The sequence below is a fragment of the Heterodontus francisci genome, chromosome 14 (assembly GCF_036365525.1).
Source record: "Heterodontus francisci isolate sHetFra1 chromosome 14, sHetFra1.hap1, whole genome shotgun sequence".
NCBI classification, from domain to species: domain Eukaryota; kingdom Metazoa; phylum Chordata; class Chondrichthyes; order Heterodontiformes; family Heterodontidae; genus Heterodontus; species Heterodontus francisci.
The window spans coordinates 87,571,348-87,594,382 of record NC_090384.1 but is presented as its reverse complement, the minus strand read 5'-3'; the positions used below and the strand labels follow the sequence as shown (position 1 = coordinate 87,594,382).

Here is a 23,035-nt window from a genome sequence, read left to right as displayed (position 1 = left end):
CTAATTGCCCTTGAGAAAGTGATGATGGGCCTCCAACTTGAACCGCTGCAGTCTGCGTGGTGTAGGTACACCCACAGTGCTGTTAGAAAGGAGTTCCAGGTTTTTGACTCAGCGACAGTGAAGGAACAGCGATATAGTCCCAAGTCAAGATGATGTACGACTTAGTGGGGAACTTGCAGTCGTTGGTGTTCCCATGCATCTGCTGTTCATGTTCTTTTAGGTGGTAGAGGTTTCAGGTTTGGAAGATGATGTCAAAGGAGCCTTGGTAAGTTGCTGCAGTGCATCTTGGAGATGGTGCACATTGCTGCCACTGTGTGTCAGTGGTGGAGGAAGTGAATGTTGAAGGTAGTGGATGGGGTGCCGATTAAGCAGGCTGCTTTGTCCTGAATGGTGTCGAGCTTCTTGAGTGTTGCTGGAGCTCATCCAGGCAAATGGGGAATATTCCATCACACTCCTGACCTGTGCATTGTAAATTGTGGACAGGCTTTGGGAAGTCAGGAGTTGAGGTACTCACTACAGAATTCCTAGCCTCTGGCCTGCTCTTGTAGCCATAGTATTTATATGGCTGGTCCAGTTCAGTTTCTGGTCAATGGTAATCCCAGGATGTTGACGATGGGGGATTATGTGATGGTAATGTGTTCAAGTCTTCAGAAGAAGGAATTTTCCTCCACACAAGATCAGGTGGCAGGTTGTTTAACCTTGCCCGTCTAAGAGCGAAGACCAAAGTACGGAAAGTCCTCATCAGGGAACTGCTCTTTGCTGACGATGCTGCATTAACATCTCTCACTGAAGAGTGTCTGCAAAGACTCATCGACAGGTTTGCGGCTGCCTGCACCGAATTTGGCCTAACCGTCAGCCTCAAGAAAACGAACATCATGGGACAGGACGTCACAAATCCCCATCCATAAATATCGGTGACCACACTCTGGAAGTGGTTCAAGAGTTCACCTACCTAGGCTCAACTATCACCAGTAACCTGTCCCTTGATGCAGAAATCAACAAGCGCATGGGAATGGCTTCCACTGCTATGTCCAGACTGGCCAAGAGAGTGTGGGAAAATGGTGCACTGATGCAGAACACAAAAGTCCAAGTGTATCAAGCCTGTGTCCTCAGTACCTTGCTCTACGGCAGCGAGGCCTGGACAATGTACGTCAGCCAAGAGCGACATCTCAATTCATTCCATCTTCGCTGCCTCCGGAGAATCCATAGCATCAGGTGGCAGGACCGTATCTCCAACACTGAAGTCCTCGAGGCGGCCAACATCCCCAGCATATACACCCTACCAAGCCAGCAGCGCCTGAGATGGCTTGGCCATGTGAGCCGCATGGAAGATGGCAGGATCCCCAAGGACACATTGTACAGCGAGCCCGTCACTGGTATCAGACCCACCGGCCGTCCTTGTCTCCGCTTTAAAGACATCTGCAAATGCGACATGAAGTCCTGTGACATTGATCACAAATCGTGGGAGTCAGTTGCCAGCGATCGCCAGAGCTGGCGGGCAACCATAAAGGCTGGGCTAAAGCGTGGCGAGTCGAAGAGACTGAGCAGTTGGCAGGAAAAAATTCAGAAGCGCAAGGAGCGAGCCAACTGCGTAACAGCCCTGTCAACCAATTTTATCTGCAGCACCTGTGGAAGAGTCTGCCACTCTAGAATTGGCCTTTATAGCCACTCCAGGCGCTGCTTCACAAACCACTGACCACCTCCAGGTGCTTACCCATTATCTCTCGAGACAAGGAGGCCAAAGATGAAGAAGAAGATGAATGCTGTTGAAAGTCAAGGGGAGCTGATAAGCTTCTCTCTTATTGGCAATGGTCATTGCCTGGCACTTGTGTAGTGCAAATGTTACGTGCCATTTTGTAGCCCAAGACCTGTTATCCAAGTCTTGCTATATCACAGGTAAGTGGCTCCACTGTTAATGTAATTTTTTGACTACAACGGTGGTTTTGTTACAGTTATTTTAAGCTTGTGCAGATCATCAAGAAAGTGAAAAACGGAAGGTAAGTTAACTGATGGTCGGGTCGGATGCGGGAAAAAATGGAAGGACTCGGGCCGGGTCGGGCTCAGGTCGGATGTAGTTCTGTTATGCTCGGGTCGGGTTTTTTTTTGCAGACCCGAGCAGGCCTTTAATCTGAGGCATTGCAAATGGTAATGAACATTGTGCAATCATCAGAGAACATCCTCACTTTTGACTTTATGTTGGAGGGAAGGTAATTGATGAAGCAACTGAAGATGATTGGGCCAAAGACACTAGGTCCAGTGGTTGAAATGGTTGGCTTGCAACAACCACAGCCATCTTCCTTTGTGTGAGCTATGACTCCAACCAGTGCAGATTTTTCCCCCTGATTTACATTGACGTCAGTTTTGCTAGGGCTCCTTGATGCCACATTCAGCCAAATGCTACCTCGATGTCAAGGGCAGTCACTTTTACCTCACCACTGGAATTCAGCTGTTTTGTTCATATTTGGACCAAGGCTGTAATGAGTTCTGGAGCTGATTGGCATTAGCAGAACCCAACTAAGCATCTGAGCAGGTTATTGCTGAGTATGTGTTCTTTGATAGCACTGTCAATGACACATTCCATCACTTTGCTGATGATTGGGAGTAGGCTAATGGGGCAGTAATTTGCTGAATTGGATTTGTTCTGCTTTTTGTGGACAGGACATACCTGACCAATTTTCCACATTGTTGGATAGATGCCAGTGAAGTAGTTTTACTGGAACAGCTTGGTTAAGGGTGTGGCTAGTTGTGGAGCACAATCTGCAGTATTACCGCCAGGATGTTGTCAGAGGCCACGGCATTTGCTGTATGCAGTGTCTTCAGCCATTTCTTGATATCATGTGGAGTGAATCAAATTGTCTGAAGCCTGGCATCTTTGGTGGTGAGAAGGCCGAAATGGATCATTCACTCAGATTATTTACTCCTTTATCACCAAGCATATAGTAAAGGCAGAGTGGCTTTAATGGGTGACTTTAACTTGCATATAGATTGGGATATGAAGCCTAGCTTATGTCAGAAAGGTAGTGAATTTTATGAGTGTGGTCAGGATAGATTTCTGCAATAATATGTCTAGTACCAACATGGGGCATGACTTATTAGATTTAGTAATGACAGATGAGCCAGATTTAGTTGACAGCATAATGGTGTGTGAACATTTACCTAATAGTAATTACAATGTGATCAAGTTCAACGTAGGGTGGGATTTTGTCTTGGCAAAGGGGTTCTCGACCATCAGCTAAAGTGCTGGCGAGAGCCTCTCTTTGCCTCCTCTGGGGAAAGGCCTGCTGGATTGAGTGCCAATTAGGCACTTAAGTGGGCACTGGCAGGCTTCCCCAGGATAAAAGACCCTGGTTGTGGAAGTTCCTCTCACTGAGAGCTAGTGACCAATCAGAGGCTGCCAGCTCTTTAACAGAGCAGCGCCATCGCGGAGGCGGTGGCTGCTTCTGATGGAGCACTCACCCGAGTCTGGGGAACAAGAGGTTTCGCGGGCTGGGGGTTGTGGGGGAGGGGTGTGTACAGGGGTCGGCAGCAAGAGCCGGGGTGGTGGCTCTCAGTAAGCTCCCCCCCGCCCCCTGCCACTCCCCGATGCTAAGTCCCTCGTTCAGGCACTAAGTCCCTTTTAACGAGGGACCACCTACCCCTGCATCCAGCATGCAACCCTTACAGGTTTGCTTGTCCTGCTCCCCATGTGGCGACAGGCCCATCTGTCATCGGGCTAATTCTGGTGGCGACTGGATGAGGCCCTTAAGTGGGCATTAATTTAGTTGGAGGCAGGAAGGTGGTGGGGTCCCCGTCCCCCCCCACCCCGCCACCATCCTGCCTGATTATATGTTCTCCCCTCCTCCACATCCAATGTAGGTGAAAGCATAAAATTCCCGCATAGTGTTTGAAAGGGAGAAATGCAAAACAGCTAGAAAGATTGTAGATTTAGTTAAGGTTCACTTCGATGTGATGAGACAGAGACTGTCCACAGTAAAGTGGGCAAACTTGTTAATGAGTAAAATGGCAGAAAATCAGTGGGAGGTGTCCACAAATGAATTTAATGTCATATAGAATCAGCCTATGCCCCTAAGGCCAATTAATGGTCACTTAAGGGCCTCCACCCGCCGCCACAGGGATTTTACCATTGGCAGGCGGGTGGCCCGGGCCTGAGAAAAGCCACCTGACAAAAGTAGGCAGGTTTCTGACGCCTTGGAGGGGGGGCCCTCCTGATTGGGCACACTGTGCATAACGGAGGGCCACCCCCGATGCTCCAACCACCCCCAACACCCAGCACGCCCCCCGCCCCCAATTGACCCCATCCTTGCCTTGCCGGGGCCTCACCAATCAACCCCGGTGAGGCCCCAAAACCTACCTTTCTCGGGGACTGTCATTCCCCTTCATCTGGAAGCTGAGTTGCAGTCTCAACAGTGGCCAACTCTCTCGGTGGTGCTGCTGGGTCTAAGAGCTGCCGGCCCGCTGATTGGCCAATGGCTCCATTAGATAGGACTTCTTGCCTCAATGAGGTAGAAGTCCCACCTAAGACCAATTAAGGGTCTGGGGACTGTAAAATCTGGACTGGATCTCCAAGCCCGGCAGAGCCGGGATCGCCACGGACATTTCAGTCAGTGGACGGCTCCCGTCCTCCATGCGAAAAAGTCCGGCCTTTGTGTCAGTATTTACAGTAGAGGAAGAGGATAGCATGCTGGACATGTGAAAGACACTAATATTGAATCAGGAACAGGGGCTCAACAAAATAAATGTGAGCAAAATAACAGTAATGAAGAAAATAATGGCATTAAAGAGTGACAAATCCCTTGGATCAGATCATCCATGATCTCACTGAATGACAAGCTCAAGGGGTTAAATGGCCTACTCCTGTTCCTATGTTCTTATGTGTAGATGGTTTTCATCTTAGTGTTTTAAAGGAAATATGTGAGAACATTGCCGATGCCCTAACTATAATCTTGCAAAGTTCTCTTGAGTCAGGAAAATTACGCATTTAACTCCACTATTCAAGAAAGGTGAGTGAGGGAAACCAGGGAATTATAGACCGTTAACCTAATATCTGTTGACAGGAAATTGCTAGAGTATATAATTAAGGATAGTGTGACTGAACACTTTGAAAATTTTCAGCTGATCAGCGAGAGCCAGCATGGATTTTAAGGGTAGGTCATGCCTGACAAAGCTGATTGAATTTTTTGAAGAGATGACTAATGTTGTGATCACAGAAATGTCTGTGGATGTTGTTTAGATGGACCTCAAGAAGGCATTCGATAAAGTGCCTCATAAGAGACTGTTAGCTAAAGTTGAGGCTCATGGAATTGAAGGCAAATTATTAATCTAGTTAGGAAATTGACTGAGTGGCAGGAGACAGAGCTTATGGAAAAATGGCAGATACTCTAATTGGCAGGATGTGACTAGTGATGTCCCATAAGGATCTTTGTTGGGGCTTCAACTATTCACACCATATTTAGATGATGGGATTGAAAGCCGCATAACCAAGTTTGCTGTTGCAAGTAATGTCGATGGAAGCATAAAATTACCGAGAGATATTTATAGATTAAGTGAATGGGCAAAACTGGCAAAAATTTAAATGTAGGCAAATGTGAGGTCATATACTTTGGGACTAAAAGGATATAACAGAGTACTTTTTAAATGATGAAAATCTAGCAACAGTGGAGGTTCATTCATTTGAGAGAGAGAGAGAGAGCAGTGGGAGCAGAGCTTTAAAAAGCGCGCCAAGAAATCGGAGGCCAGAGAGAGAGAGAGAGAACGGTGGGAGTGGAGCAGAGGGAAAAAATTTAAAAGTCACATCAGGGTGACGTCACAGTCAACAGAGAGAGCAGGAAAACAGACAGCAGCCAGGGTGAGTATACTGATAAATGTGTAATTTAATTTAATCTGAAGCAATCAAATATAAAATATGACTTGATCGATTCATTAGTAGATAAACTGACAACTAAAGAAGATTTGATAATTTATCATACAAAGTGAGAGAGAAACCAGCAGGGAGAATAGTCGCTCAAATGAGGACAACTTAATACATAAGCTGTATTAAGTATTATTAGGGTTATCAGTATTCGTAAGGTTTACCAATAGAAGTAAGGTTTATTAGAATTGGAAAGCTTTATTAGCATTAATAAGGTCTATTAGCAGTAGGAAGGTCTTTATAACTTTAGTTGAAGGTGGTACTCGCATTTAATAAGCACAGTAAATTCTACGATATGTAGGAATTATTCTAAGTTAATTAAGAAAGTAATTAAAGTAAATTAACTAATAGCATAAGTAACAATGGCAGGACAGGTGTTATGTTGCAGCTGTGGTACGTCAAGGCGATCCAGAACAAACACATCTGCAGAAAGTAGCTAGAGGAATTCTGGATCAGGATTATTGATCTGGAAGCCAAACTGCAAACACTGCACAACATAAGGGAGGGGGAGAAATACCTGGATACTTTGTTCCGGAGGACCGTCACACCTCTTAGAACAGTGTCATCTGTTTTGGTCTGCAGTGAGGGACAGGAGGATGTGACTGTGGTGAGACAGGTAAAGGGACTGAGCAGACAGTAGTGGAGGAGCCTCAGACTTTGCAATTGTCAAATAGATTTGAGGTGCTGTCAACCTGTGTGGATGGAAGTGAGGTCTGCAAGGTATATGAGCAGACTGGCCATGGCACTGTGGTATAGGAAGCCATTCAAGTGAGGGGAGCAACAAGGAATATAGTGGTAGTAGGGGATAGTATAGTGAGGGGGATTGACACTGTTCTGTGCAGCCGACAGCGTGAGTCCAGAAGGCTGTGTTGCCTACCCGGTGCCAGGGTTCGGGACATCTGCTCAGGGCTGGACAGGAACTTGGAGATGGAGAGGGAAGGTCCAGTTGTAGTGGTCCATGTAGGTACCAATGACATAGGTAGGACTAGGAAAGAGGTTCTGCTTAGACAGTATGAGGAGTTAGGCAACAAATTGAAGAGCAGAACCTCAATAATCTCTGGATTATTACCTGAGCCATGTGCCAAATGGCAGATAGCACATAAGATTAGTGAAATTAATACGTGGCTCAAAGACTGGTGTGGGAGAAGTGGGTTTCAGTGCGTGGGGCACTGGCAACAGTACTGGGGAAATTGGGGGCTGTACTGTTAGGACGGTCTGCACCTGAACCGTGATGGAACCAGTCTTCTAGCAAACCCTATAATTAGGGAAGTAGTGAGGGTTTGAAACTAAACAAGGGGGGAGGGGGATCAAGCTTGGGTAGTTGTAGCAAATCAAGGGGTAGAGTCAAGGCAGGGGAACAGAATAGTAATATAGGAAATGAAGGTCAGAGAATGGCAGGAAGGAACTGAGAGAAAAAAAAACTAAGAACACACCAATAGTTAAGACTAGATGTTACAAAGATAACAAAAAGACAAAACTAAAGGCTCTGTATCTGAATACACGTAGCATTCGTAACAAAGTAGATGAACTGATAGCGCACATTGAAGTAAATAAATCTGATCTGATAAACATTATGGAGACATGGCTGCAGGATGACAAGGATTGGGTCCTCAAAATTGAGGGGTATATACCATTCAAGAAGAATAGGAAGCTAGGTAAAGGTGGAGGGGTAGCACTGTTAATCAAGAATGGCATTGATGCAATAGTTAGAGATGATCTTGGTTCAGGAGATCAGGATGTAGAATCGATTTGGGTGGAGGTGAGGAATAGTAGGGGGAAAAAGTCACTATTGGGAATGGTCTACAGGCCCCCTAACAGTAACCACAATGTAGGATGAAGTATCCAAGAAGAAATATTGGGTGCGTGTAATAAAGGGAGAGCAATAATCATGGGTGATTTTAATCTACATATAGACTAGATTGGCAATAGTAGCCTGGATGAGGAGTTCATAGAATGTTTTTGAGATAGTTTCTTAGAGCAGCACGTTCTGGAACCAACGAGAGAGAAGGTTATATTAGACTTGATACTGTGTAATTAATTAATGACCTCAGAGTAAAGGCACCTCTAGGTAGCAGTGACCACAATATGATTGAATTTTACATCCAGTTTGAAAGAGAGAGGAGTGGGTCTAAGACTAGTATTTTAAACTTAAATAAGAGCAACCATGTGGGCATGAAAGCTGAGCTAGCTGAAATGAACTGGGTTACTAGGCTAGGAGATAGATCAGTAGAGAAGCAATGGCAGACATTTAACAGGATATTTCAGAATACTCAGAATAAGTATATTCCTATTATAAAGAAAAATTCAAAGGGGAGCACCCACTATCTGTGTTAACTAAGGAAGTGAAGGAAAGCATCAAAGTTCAGAAAAACATATATAATTTTCCAAAGATGAGTGGCAGGTCAGATGATTGGTCAGAATATCAATAACAGCAGAGAACGACTAAAAGGTTAATCAGGAGAAAGAAATTAGAGTATGAGAGGAAGCTAGCTAGAAATGTAAAAATGGGTAGCAAGAGTTTCTACAGGTGTTTAAAAAGGAAAAGAGTAAGTAAAATGAGTGTTTGTCCTCTAGAGAGTGAGAATGGGGAGTTAATAATGGATAATAAGGAAATGGTGGATGAAATAAGCAAATATTTTGCTTCTGTCTTCACTATAGAGGATACAAAAAACATTCCAGTAATAGCTATAAATCAGGAGGTGGAAGGAAGAGAGGAACTTGGTGAAATTACAATCACCAGGGAAGCGGTACTGACCAAACTGATGGAGTTGTGGGCTGACAAGTGCCCAGGTCCTGATGGGCTTCATCCTAGGGTCTTAAAAGAGGCGGCTAATGAGGTAGTAGATATGTTGGTGTTAATTTTTCAAAATTCGCTAGATTCTGGAAAGGTTCCATCAGACTGGAAAGTAGCAAATATAACCCCTCTATTCAAGAAGGCAGGGAGGCAGAAAACAGGTAACTATAGGTCAGTTAGCTTGACGTCTGTCGTGGGGAAGGTGTTAGAATCGATCATTAAGGAGGCTATAGCTGGACACTTAGAAAAACTCAAGGTAACGGGAATAGTCAGCATGGCTTTGTGAAAGGGAAATCATGTTTTACCAATTTATTGGAGTTCTTTGAAGGAGTAACATGCCCTGTGGATAAAGGGGAGCTCATTGACGTACTGCACTTGGATTTCCAGAAGGCATTTGACAAGGTGCCACATAAAAGGTTAATGCGCAGAGTAGGAGCTCATGGTATAGGATGGATTAGCATATTAGCATGGATAGAAGATCGGCTGGCTGGCAGAAAACAGAGAGTATGCATAAATGGGTCCTTTTCTGATTGGCAGGATGTGACAAGGGAAGTCCCGCAGGGGTCTGTTCTGGGGCCTCAACTTTTTACAATTTATATCAATGACTTAGATGAGTGGAGCAATGGCATGGTAGCTAAATTTGCAGATGACACAAAGATAGGTAGGAAAGTATGTTGTGAAGAGGACATATGGAGGTTGCAAACCAATATAGATAGGTTGAGTGAGTGGGCAAAAATCTGGCAGATGGAGTATAATGTGGGAAAATGTGAAGTTGTTCACTTTGGCAGGAAGAATAAAAAAGCAGAGTATTAAACAGAGAACGACTGCAAAATTCTGAGGACAAGAGAGATCTAGGTGTTCTAGTGCATGAGTCACAAAAGGTTAGTATGCAGGTACAGCAAGTAATGAAGAAGGCTAATGGAATGCTGTCCTTTATTATGAGAGGAATTGAAAATAAATGTTAGGATGTTGTGCTTCAGTTATACAGGGCATTGGTGAGACCACATCTCGAATACCGTGTGCAGTTTTGGTCTCCTTATTTAAGGAAGGATGTGAATGCATTGGAGGCAGTTCAGAGGAGGTTTACTAGGTTGATACCTGGAATGAGCGGGTTGTCTTATGAGGAAACGTTGGACAGACTGGGCTTGTTTTCACTGGAGTTTAGAAGAGTGAGGGGAGACTTGATTGAAGTACATAAGATCCTGAACAGTCTTGGCAAGGTGAATATGGAAAGGATAGTGGGCAAGTCCAGAACTTGGGGGCATTGTTTTAAAATTAGGGGTTGCCCTTTTAGGACAGAGACAAGAAGAATTTTTTTCTCTCGGAGGGTTGTGCGACTTTGGAATTCTCTGCCTCAGAAGGTGGTGGAGGTGGGGTCATTGAATATTTTTAAAGGCGGAGGTAGATAGATTCCTGTTAGGCAAGGGAATCAAAGATTATTGGGGGGTAGATGGGAGTGTGGAATTCGAGACAGAAACAGATCAGCCATGATCTTATTAAATGGCAGAGCAGGCTCACGGGACTAAATGGCCTCCTCCTGCTCCTGTTAATTTGGCAATATTGAAACTTTGTGTGAAAGGAATAATCGGATAGCATTTCAAAATGAGGGCCCGATACTCAATTAGTCCAATTACATTAATTTTCCTCAAACAACATTAAATGCACCAGTCTTGTGTAGTCTGAGTAGCTGTGTTATACATTAAACTGGAAAAGTTAAAGAAATATCAATTTATAGAGGATTGTATATGTGATACAAGCTTCTTTAGGCAATGTTAAGTAGATATTCAATATGAACCACAGAATATTGAAACATTTAAAAATCTGTTACATAACAGCAGCCCCCCTGAAACTATCACCTGTGGAAACCTCAATGCATTTGTACAAAGTGCAAATAGTTAATGAAAATACTCATTGTGAAGAATATTGGACATAACTGAGAGACTCTACCTCAGAGACCAATATTGGAAAGCGTTAATGAACATCTGTAAGGAAAATATGTGTAATGAGAATATTTCTGGTGCTCTGTTTCAGAGTATTTGGTGCTGCCATCTTTCTCACCTCCACTCTCAATATGCTCATCCCATCTGCAGCTAAAGTGCACTATGGTTTCGTGATATTCGTCAGGATCATGCAGGGATTGGTAGAGGTATGTTTGACTCTCCTGTGGTACAGGAGCAACACCGATTAATTCACAGAAGCCCACAGTAAGCTCTGAAAAATTACACTTCCCTCTGGCATTCTTACAGCTTACCCTTTATGCATTATCCATTTAAACTGATGAAAGCTGCACTCCCATAATACTGTGACTTGTTTTTCCCTCTTTACAGATGTTGAATGACCTAATGTATATTTCCAGCCTTTGCTATTTTCATTTCAAAATTCTAACATATGCTATCTTTCTTTTTTGCTAATTTTACCTTTGAATTGTTAATGTTTCATTACAGATGATATATTGTCATGTTCCTGAACGAATTGAAAACTAATAGCTTTAACTGCATGCATATATTTTAATTAATATTACAATTCAATTGGCTCTTGCAGAAATTTTTATAGGAATACAGATACAGAATACAGTTACACATAGGTCTATTTTTACAAAAAAGGATAAAGGTGTGTTGAAATATTATAACAATTGAACTGTAAGAGACATTCACACCTCTCAAATTCTTGAATATTGACGTATCCATTTTGTCTGCATAACTGAGCTGAATTTTACGCCGCCCCAGCGGGTCGGATGGTGGCGTGGGGGCGGCGTAAAATTGAGCAGGAGGCTCCGGGAGGCCTTTCTGCCCCACTCCCACCTCCGGCCAACATTACGGAGGTCAGGCGGGGGGGTGGGGGAGGAAACGGCCTGCCCACCCGAGGCCAATCGAGTCCCTTGAGTGGCCACTTAAGGGCCCTTGCTTGCCTCCATGGGTATTTTAATCATGGAAAACAAGCGTGCTGAGGATGTGAAAGGCCGCCCAGTGATAGCTGCCGGCCTATTCGCGCGCCAGGGGCTGCCGTGGCAGTCAGGCACAGGGTGCCTGATTGAGAGCTGCCACCTCCCAACCCACCCCCCGGGACCCAAGACGCCCCCCCCCCCAAATGCCTATCCTTGCCTTGCTGGAGCCTGACCAAACAACCCCCGGTGAGGCAAGCCCAACTTACCTGAAGTCCTGGCTCCATGGTGTTGGCTAAACTGCAGTTCCAGCAGTGGCCACCGCTCCTGGTGGCGCTGCTGGGACTACGGACTGCTGGCCCGCTGATTGGCCCGTAGCTCACTGAGGCGGGACTTCCTCCCTCAAGCAGGTAAAAGTCCCGCCTTGGGACAGTTAAAGCTCGGGAACCTGTAAAATGCAGGTCAGATACCTGGGCTAGGCAGAAGCGGGTTCGCCATCGACTTTTACGTTGGTTATGAAGTTCTGTCTGCCTATGGTAAAATCCAGCCCATTAATTTTTAAAAAGTAAATGAATTGATTTTTACATAGATGACTAATAACAAATTACAGACCTGTTTGGCACTTACACTCTGTATAAAAACATAAATGATATATGTTTTCAGGGAGTCACGTACCCAGCCTGTCATGGCATATGGAGTAAATGGGCTCCACCATTAGAGAGAAGTAGGCTGGCAACCACCTCATTTTGTGGTAATTAACATTTTGTTTTTCCTGTAAGTTTGCTTTTTTTAATGGATAAAATGTTGCTGAAGTGCAACCTTTGAATGGGATCTAACTTGGTATGTTGATTTCACACTGATCTTCTTGCAGGTTCTTATGCTGGAGCTGTAATTGCTATGCCTTTAGCTGGGATTCTAGTACAATACACCGGATGGCCCTCTGTGTTTTATGTGTATGGTAGGTTCTATATTCCAGTGAACAAGGTGATTGTTGGCCAACATGCCTTAAATGCAATCGGCCAATAAGCTTCAAACACAAATGAACACCATTTCTTTTATTAATGTCTGGATTTATGATTATTAATACAAACATTACATTTCTGAAAATACATTACTGATAACTTACAAAATAAGTTACTAGTTGTAGATTGTTATGAACTTTTATTACACAAAAACTCAGTTCCTGTGTAATTTTTTTTTTGAAAAAGCTAGAAAATTCTTAGAAGTATAATAATAGAGCTCTTTCTAAATCTATATTTACAAGTCAGTAAATCTGTTCATAACGCATATGGGATGCTTAGCTAGAGGCATAGAATATTAAAGCACAGAAGTTATGATAAACCTTTATAAATCACTGGTTATGTCTCAGCTGGAGTATTGTGGTAGAAGTTCATCTTGGATGGTAGCACAAAATGGACTGCTTATTAAATCCTTCACTTGGTATTCAGTTCTATTGTTGTTAATGGAACTGAATATCGGGCGGGAGTAGAGTGGGCGGTCAATTCACTACGATCTCTTTCGCTCTACTGCCCAAAATGAGTTTCTACCTCATTGTGTACAGTTCTGGGCACCACACTTTAGGAAGGATGTCAAGGCCTTGAAGAGGGTGTAGAGAAGATGTACCAGAATGATACCTGGGTAAAGAACAATATTTCTGTGGAGAGACTAGAACAGATAATGTTAAGAGGAGATTTAATAGAGGTGTTCAAAATTATGAGAGGTTCTGCTATAGTAAATAAGGAGAAACTATTTTGACTGGTTGGTGGATTTAAGATAATTGACAGAAGAACCAGAAGGGAAATGAGGAGATTTTCTGTTTTTGCATAGCAAGTTGTTATGATCTGGAATACACTGCCTGAAATGGTGGTGGCAGCAGATTCAACAGTAACTTTCAAAAGGAAATTGGAAAAATACTTGGAAAGGAAAAAAAAAAATCAGGACTATGGGGGGAAGAGTGGGGGAGTGGGACTGATTGGATAGCTCTTTCAAAGAACCAGAACAGGCACAATGGGATGAATGGGCTCCTCCTTTAATGTAAGATTCTATGATTTGAAGTATTCTTGTAGAATGTATAATCACCAGTATAGAAAATATAATTGAATTAGTTCTTCAAACTGGATGAGAACTCTAATCTTTCTTAATTAAACTAATGGAAGAAAAATTGGGGATTTTCTATAATGGTCTCCTGGCCTGCAACATCAGTTTTAATTTCTGGTGCTAAATTGAAAATAACTCCCATCGTCCTTTAAATAATGTTAGAACTAAAAACCATGGTATGCAAATCTGAAGTCGTGAGTAACTCCCTAATGTAGTGGTTATTTTAAATCAAGAAATATAAATATAGCTACCTTGAAAACCAGGCTGAATATAAAAGGTCCAGAGCGGAAGTGAAAAAGCAAATAAGTGAAGCAAAGAGAGAGCATGAAAAGAAACTGGAAGTTAGCATTAAAGGAAATGCCAAAGTTTTCTATAGACTTATAAATAGTAAAAGGATGGTAAAAGGAGGAGTGGGGTTGATTAGGGACCATAAAGGGGATTTACACATGGAGGCAGAGGGCCTAGATGAGGTATTAAATGAATACTTTGCGTCTGTCTTTACCAAGGAAGAAGATGCAACCCAGGCAATGGTGAAAGAAGAGGTAATTCAGACATTGGAAGGGTTTAAAATTGATAAATAGGACGTGTTAGATACGCTGTCTGTATTTAAAGTAGATAAGGCACCAGGACTAGATGAGATGCATCCAAGGATACTGAGGGAAGTGAGGGTGAAAATCGCAGAGGCACTGGCCATAATTTTTCAGTCTTCCTTAGACTCAGGGGCAGTGCCAGAGGACTGGAGAAGTGCAAACGTTGCACTTTTGTTCAAAAAAGGGTGTAAAGATAAGCTCAGCAATTACAAGCCAGTCAGTTTAACTTCGGTGGTGGGGAAACGACTAGAAAAAATAATTCGAGATAAAATTAATAGTCACATGGACAAATATGGGTTAATTAAGGAAAGCCAGCATGGATTTCTTAAGAGAAAATCATGTTTAACTAATTACTGGAGTTTTTTGAGGAGGTAACAGAAAGGGTTAATGAGGGTAATGCTGTTGATGTGGTGTACATGGACATTCAAAAGGCATTTGATACAGTGCCATACAACAGACCTGTGAGCAAACTTATAGCTCATGGAATAAAAGGGATGGTAGCAACATGGATATACAATTAGCTGAGTGACAGCAAATAAAGAGAAGTGTGGTTAATAGGTGTTTTTCGGGCTGGAGGTAGATTTGTAGTGGAGTTCCCCAGGGATCAGTGTTGGGAGACTTGCTTTTCCTGATATATATTAATGACCTAGACCTTGGTGTGCAGATCACAATTTCAAAGTTTGCGCTTATACAAAACTTGGAAGCATTGTGAACTGTGAGGAGGATAGGGACGATAGTGTAGAACTGCAAAAAGACATAGACAAGTTGGTAGAATGGGCAGACAGGTGGCAGATAAAGTTCAATGAAGAGAAATGTGAAGTGATTCAAGTTGTTAGGAAGAACATGGAGAAACAGTATAAAATAAAGGGTACAATTCTAAAGGTGGTGCAGGAGCAGAGTGACCTGGGTGTATATGTGCATAAGTCATTGAAGGTGGCAGGACAGGTTGAGAGCAGTTAATAAAGCATACAGTATCTTGGGCTTTATTAATAGGGGCATAGAGTACAAGAACAAGGAAGTTATGTTGAACTTGTATAAGACACTAGTTCGGCCTCAGCTGGAGTATTGCGTCCAGTTCTGGGTGCCGCACTTTAGGAAAGATACAAGAGCATTAGAGAGAGTGCAGAAAAGATTCACAAGAATGATTCCAGGGATGAGGAACTTCTGTTATGGAGATAGATTGGAGATGTTAGGACAGTTTTCCTTGGAGAAGAGAAGGCTGAGAGATGATTTGATAGATTGTATTCAAAATCATGACTGGTCTGGACAGAATAGATAGAGAGAAACTGTTCCCACTCATGAAAGGATCGAGAATGAGAGGGCACAGATTTAAATTATTTGGTAAGAGAAGCAAAGGTGACAAGAGGAAAAACTTTTTCATGCAGAGAGTGGTTAGGCTCTGGAATGCGTTGCCTGAGAGTGTGGTGGAGGCAGGTTCAATCGAAGCTTTCAAAAGGGAATTAGACAGTTATATAAAAAGGAAGAATGTGCAGGGTTACGAGTAGAAGGCAGGGGAATGGAACTGAATGAATTTGTCTTTCGGAGAGCCGGTTCTGACACGATGGGCTGAATGGCCTCCTTCTGCACTCTAAAAATTCTGTGATTCTGTGAATTGACCAAAAGCATATTATGGCCCAATTGCAGAACAGCTGGCTAATTAAACCCTCAATCTCAATCTTAATTTGGCACAGCACTCAAAAATATCCAGTAGACTTGATTATTAAGACAAAATTCAATTTACTCCTTTGAAATATTTGTTCTTATTTGGCAAACGTAGTAATGAGATCAATGTCAAATTGTACAGTTTTGTTCTTAAAATCATCATCATATCAATACTGCTATTTATTAAGTACATTCATTACAAAAACAAACGAATGTTTTAAATAAACCAGTGAAAGAAAAATCCTCAAGAGAAGCTCAAAGTGCACAGCAGTTCTGTCAGTGGAAAATGAGTGAACGTTTCTGGCAAGACACTGCTTCTGAATCTAGGCAAGCGTTTCCACTCAACAGGATTGACACTCTGAATATTTTCCTACTGTCCATGATTTTCCAATGCACTCTCACGGCATGCGAAATACCTTGCCACATGTGCAAGGATTGAGAAAGTCCACCGTTAAAATGTTAACCTACAGGTTCCCCTTTTAGATATTGTTTGCCTGGCTGTGCAGTCCTGGCATTTTCTGTGCTTATTTCAGATGTCCAGCATTCATATTTTCTTTCCGCGTTATGTAATTTTATTTGCAGATGTTAATAACTATTTGCACCAAATGGTAACTGAATCAGATATTAAATAATTAGTAAATATTCTGTTGCAGAACAGTGACATTTTATACTGTAGCATCCAACCTCTGACTCGACATAGTTTCTTATTTCTTCCTATAATTTTTTTAAAACTAGGGTCTCTCGGAATGGTGTGGTATATGTTCTGGATTCTGGTATCCTATGAAAGTCCTGCAGCACATCCAACTATCACCGATGAGGAGCGCACCTACATTGAAGAAAGCATTGGTGAAAGTACCAACCTTATTGGAGGAATAGATGTATGGACATTTCTATATATGCTTAGATTTTAGAACTTTTTAGTTCATTAAATACAAATACAGCGCTGCATAAAATTACTCAAAAATATGAAAAAAGCTCTGCGCATACATGATCATATTTATTGAACTTTGTAAATGCACATTTCATAAGTCCACTTTTGTCTAGACTTGTGTACTTAAACGTAAGTAGAACTTTGTCCCTAATATTTTTAAGGTGGGGGTAGATAAATTCTTGTTCGGCAAGGTTATCAGGGGTAGATGCGAGTATGGAATTTGAGTCACAAACAGACCAGCCATGATATTATCGAATGGTGGAGCAGCCTAGAGGGGTCGAATGGTCTACTTCTGCTCCGAATTCGTATGTTCATATCCTGAAACATGAGCACAGGGTCGTCCACCTACATACTATGTGAAGAGATCTGCACTTACATATGTGCATCAAGCTTTTTGTATACATACTTAATTTATACATTGATGTTGGGCTTACATACCTTTAATTCATAAACTGAGCTTTGTGCATACATATTTTAACTTGTATACTGATCTCTGTGTAAGTAGGTCTGGAGTTTCTACTCAGTTGCACTTGTTTCTTCAGCAAAATTCACCTGAAAGTAGCAGAACCAGCACAAAAGATGGTGGAATTTTAAGCACAAATTTAATTCAATGCAGTTTCTGCAATTTATTGTGCTAGTTTTAAAAATGTGGCACGAGGTGCAGGCCCCAGTCCACAAAACTGGTCACGACCCAGATCAAATGAATTACCATCGGCAATTTCTACTAATTGCACTCATTTGCAGCTCTTCGAGGAGATTCGAAAAATTAAACATGTTCTTTTAGGAGCAAGGACACTAATAGACATATTTAAAAAGCTTTTGAAAATATGTTTCCTTAAATTTACTAAGAAACTGACTATGTACACTAATATAACTAGCAAATTATACTTTAACTTTTTTTAACGGTCATTTTCAATTATTTAAAATCGTGTTACTCACAGGTGGTGAACTGAACACTCTCATTAAAATGCTTGCTTTTCATGATAAGTCCATTTTCAGCTGTATTAATCAAACTGTGCCAATATATCAAGGAATATGTTTAAAATGGATTTTTTTAAACATTACTTCTAATCTGCCACCTGATTGTACAGGTTCTTGGAAGGTTTTGCATCTGGGGATATGCAAATGAGTTTGAGCAGAAACATGAGGAGGAAAACCCACTTCTCAAAACTATTGTAATTTTGGGTGCAGTTTGGTTCCGTGTCACCGATTGTGCCCCAAGTGGACATTCTGTGCATTTACTTTAACATGTGTAAACCTGTGCACCGAGTTCTGCTTATAGTTTAAAACATATTCAACATTTGGACAAAATTCTTCTCACTGGCTGTTGAAATGTTTGATGGAAAGGAGAAAACCTGACTTTTTCATCAGCTTTTTTGTAACGTTAGAAACTTAAAATGAGAGTACTAGATTGCTTCGACATTTTTATAACTTTAATGTACAGGTTTAAAACTTTATACTGGTTGAAGGTTGTAACTTATTTTTAAATGGTGAGAGTTGATTTCCTCAAGGTGAATTCATATTCAGTGTAAGATGCCAAACATGTTGATGTTGCACATTTTGAGTTGTTCTAATTCTGGAACTCGTGCACTATAACACAAGATGTGCAGGAATTACATTTCTGGTAGCCAAAATATTGAAAACTGGAATTTCTGAGTCTTTAAACATTGGTTTAGCAGAATGAAAGGTGTTTGATAACACACCAACCAATAGCTTCCTGGTCTTTTGTCATAATATGTTGTTATAGCAGCACAGGGCTGAATTTTACTGGCCCCTTGACGCCGCGGGTCGTGGTGTGGCAGCCGGTAAAATTCTACGGGGAGAGGCCTGCCTCGACCCGCGATGTCGAGAAGGGCCCGCCGCATATTACCGGCAGTAGGGGGACCTCGGTGCGGTCCCCTCCACCGCCTGGTGGTGAGCCCTTCATCTGGAGGTGAGGAGAAATCAGTTTTTATTGGTTGTGTGAATGGTGGGAAGGGGTTGAAGGGCAAATGATTGAAGGTTTGGGGTGGGGGGAAGCTCAGGTAGGGAATAGTGTTTTTTGTCAATGAGGGCCAATTCAAAGACCACTGTGGGGGTTGGGGAAGGGCCTCCATAACATAAGTGTTTATTTAATAAAGATCTGCACTAATGTTCGTTTATAACTTTAAATCTTTGCTAAGGGCTTAAAGCCCTTTAAAAATGGCACTGGCGCCTGCACAGTGGTGCCGGACGCCATTGCCAAGGATGCGGCGGCTGCCCCCTCTACATCATCAGGGGTGGCCGCTCCGCCCCCTCTATTTAAATGAGCTCCCGCATGTAATATCACGAGGGCTCAGGGATGGTGCATCTGCGTGGGATGCATGCCGCCATCAGAGTGCACCGTCACAAACTGCGGCACACTCATAAAATTCAGGCCGCAATGTTCAATGGAATATTGGGACTTGAATTCTACCCACAAGATATTTTATGTTGGAACATAGATTATAGTTTTCAAAGTTGGTTATTTATCATTTAGCAATGTTATTGCTCTATAAGAATAGTACGCAGCATAATATTAACATAACACTATAATTCTACCCTACTTATAGAATTCTGACAGTGCTGGAGCTTTCTTTTATTAATAATAATTCAATTTGGACAAGAACAAAAATAAACTTGAAATTATGTCTTCAGACATCAAAGAACAACCCATCGAAATAGTAAGATCCTACAGGAAATATTCAATTTGTTGATATAAAGTTGTTATTTAGAACAAAGATGAAAAATTACAGCTCTGGAATGAAATAAATAAAATGCGCCAATATATGTTTTTCTCATTGAATGCTGGTTGTTTATACAGGTGAACCTTTTTGATTTGTCAAAGAATACGTGATCTGCTCACCACAGAGCCACTTAGGTTCTTCCCAAAATAACTTGGAATTAACAGAAGATAAAAACAGTTGAAATAGAAGTGATTCTCTGTCACTCACTATTGGTACTTCACTTGTTAAAAACTGTACTGTAGAGCAGGTCAGCTGGTAATTAAATAGTTATGCTCTAAACTTTTTTTAAAAATTACAACTTCGTGTAAATTGGATGTTGACCATTTGATACCTCCATTAATTATATTTACCATTTGGTGTTACAAAATTCAGTTGGTTAGGTGTACTAAAGTCTTAATCTGCAGACTGTTTGCATGTGTAATAGGTTGCTGGTTTTAGAGGGAGAGCTGTGATTTCTTCCTCAGGGACTGCAGTTGTAATATAATTTTCCGATTTTATTACAATGAATGGATTTTGATTTATAAATGGACTTTATATAATAAAATTGACTGGCACACACCCCAATTTAACAATGACTAAAATTTAACTAGGTTTGTATTTTTTTTTAGAAATACAAGACACCATGGAGAAAGTTCTTTACCTCTATGCCAGTCTATGCAATAATTGTGGCAAACTTCTGTAGAAGCTGGACTTTCTACTTGCTGCTGATTAGCCAACCTGCCTACTTTGAAGAAGTGTTTGGATTTGAAATCAGCAAGGTAATTTTAATTCCGTATGACAGTGTTCATTACGAGATAGACAATTTGCCATAAAACAGAAGTTTTATACAATCATTTTAAATTGCAAACTGTTGTTAGAACAATGCTGTTATTTTCCACATTCTAGGTTTAAATATAGACAAATGCCATTACAAAATACCTTCTTTCATCTGGTAACTAATGCATGAGTGACTAAGACACTCCAATGGAATTCTTCATGGATCAGATTTCCTTTCACTAATTGTTTGCTAACACTATATATTTAAAGGACTCTCTTTCAGCCCATGCAGTTAATTATATTGGCAAAGACAAAGAACAAAGAACAGTACAGCACAGGAACAGGCCATTCGGCCCTCCAAGCCTACACTGATCTTGATGCCTGTTCAAACTAAAACCTTCTGCACTTCCGGGGGCCATATCCCTCTATTCCCATCCTATTCATGTATTTGTCAAGATGCCTCTTAAACGTCACTATCGTACCTACTTCCACCACCTCCGCCGGCAGCAAGTTCCAGGCACTCACCACCCTCTGTGTAAAGAACTTGCCTCGCATATCCCCTCTAAACTTTGCCCCTCGCACCTTATGTCCCCTAGTAACTGACTCTTCCACCCTGGGAAAAAGCTTCTGACTATCCACTCTGTCCATGCCACTCATAACTTTGTAAACCTCTATCATGTTGCCCCTCCACCTCCGTCGTTCCAGTGAAAACAATCCGAGTTTATCCAACCTCTCCTCATAGCTATTGCCCTCCAGACCAGGCAACATCCTGGTAAACCTCTTCTGTACCCTCTCCAAAGCCTCCACGTCCTTCTGGTAGTGTGGCAAAGACACTAGCAAAGACAGAATGGTCTTTTTGAAAATTGAGGCCATCACCGGAGGCTGCCAGCCATTTCCTCCTCACTACCCCAAAAGTGACCTGACAGTAGCAGGAATCCCACCATGAGTCCATCTCTTTTAGATGTCTTCCTTGGCTCAGTGATAGTGCTCTCACCTGAGTCAGGAAAGTTCTGGGTTCAATTCCCTCTCCAGAGGTTTAAGCACATAGTCCAAGCTGATACTACAGTAGTGAGGGAGTGCTGTACTGTCTTTCGGATAAGGCATTAAACTGAGGCCCTACTTTCCCTTTTAAATGCTTGTAAAAGATCCCATGGCACTATGCGAAGAAAAGTAGGGATGTTCTTCCCAGTGTTGTGGCCAATATTTGTCCCTCAATCAACAGCATTATCTCATTGCTCTTTTAGGATCTTGTTGTTTGCTATTTGTCTGCTGTGCATCTCTGCATTACACCGGTTACTGCATTTTAAAAGTTCTTAATTTGGGATGTGCTGAGGTTGTGAAAGGCAATGTATAAATGCAAGTTCTGTCTTTATCTAAAATATGTTAATTATTATGAATGTAGAAAATCAAAGTCAGGAGTAGGCCATTGAAGCAGACAATGCTGCCAAAATTGCTCCAGAGTTCCACCAAAACTGAAAACCTAGGCTAAAATGTGTAGTATAGTCACTGATATACCTTTCTGTATAATCTCAAATCTTTTTGAAAAGATTTCCATTCATTTTTGATCTGATGCCGCCTTGTTGTAAATTCATACCTGCTATCACTTGCTACATAGTCCTACACACTGAACACTTAACTTACTATCTGCCTGTCAGATTAACTGCATATTAGTGAGTATGAAACAAGAGGTTTGAATATGATTTTTGAAAATTGGTAATTCTGGCTATTATTTAGCTACTAGCAAATTATGTTGAATGTTTTAATAGACATGCAAGCCTTGCAGGAACACAATTTACAAGTGAAAAGCTCTCACATAATTATAAACATAATTGGAGCAATATGGCTGAGCTGAGCAGTTTTTAATTCATATTTAAGTTTTCATGGCTTCTGCTTTTCAGTTCTCCCACAACTGAAGAAAACACAGTTATTCAAAATTTAATCTGAATGTACAACACATCAAAATCTTCAGCAAATTCCTGTAATAGACATACAGCATCTGCTATACTCTCCAGTATTTATCCACCTTTCACCTTTTGCCTTCCCTCCCTTTTCTCTCGAGCAGTTGGCAAAGTTAGAGACTATTTCATTTTTTACTTTATGAAATTAACTTTTTTGCCTTTTTCTGTTGTCCTTTTCCACTGCATTGTTTTTGCCAAGATATGAAATCCTTTTGAAAGCTGCATGTAGTTTTAGCAAAATCTTTTAGTATTTTCACTTGAGATAATCTTGTTGCTATCAGAATCCTGTTATCCTCATACCTATTTTGGATTTGATATCAGATAGTGTTTCCTGGAATGTCTTGTTGGAGAGAAGTTTCAGTAAATTAATTCAAGTGATTTACATCTTTGCTCACAATGTGGCAATACAAATCTTATTCCTTGTTGCCTTTAACTATTTTATTATTCCAGGTGGGTATTCTATCAGCTTTGCCCCATCTTGTGATGACGATTATAGTACCTATTGGTGGGCAGATTGCGGACTACCTCAGAAGTAAGAGGATACTTTCAACTACAAATGTCAGAAAGATAATGAACTGTGGAGGTACGTCTCCTTATTTTTTAGATTTCATGATGACACTTACAAATTTTTAGGTGTATACTTTTCAAGCCATAATACAATATAGCAGCAGGTATAGTCATCAGAATACATTACTAAATTGTACTTTATAATTC

The 23,035-nt window shown here is 41.5% G+C and overlaps 1 protein-coding gene across 1 annotated transcript in view; it reads left to right on the top strand.

Moving 5' to 3' along the window:
• The window catches only part of slc17a6a (solute carrier family 17 member 6a), a 63,713-nt gene that overhangs the window by 16,977 nt on the left and 23,701 nt on the right, over positions 1-23,035 (top strand). Inside the window, exons 4-9 of the mRNA XM_068046918.1 lie at positions 10,734-10,848; positions 12,247-12,334; positions 12,455-12,541; positions 16,668-16,810; positions 20,216-20,365; positions 22,772-22,904. Coding sequence (XP_067903019.1) covers positions 10,734-10,848; positions 12,247-12,334; positions 12,455-12,541; positions 16,668-16,810; positions 20,216-20,365; positions 22,772-22,904 — 716 coding nt within the window. The remainder of the gene's footprint in view (positions 1-10,733; positions 10,849-12,246; positions 12,335-12,454; positions 12,542-16,667; positions 16,811-20,215; positions 20,366-22,771; positions 22,905-23,035) is intronic.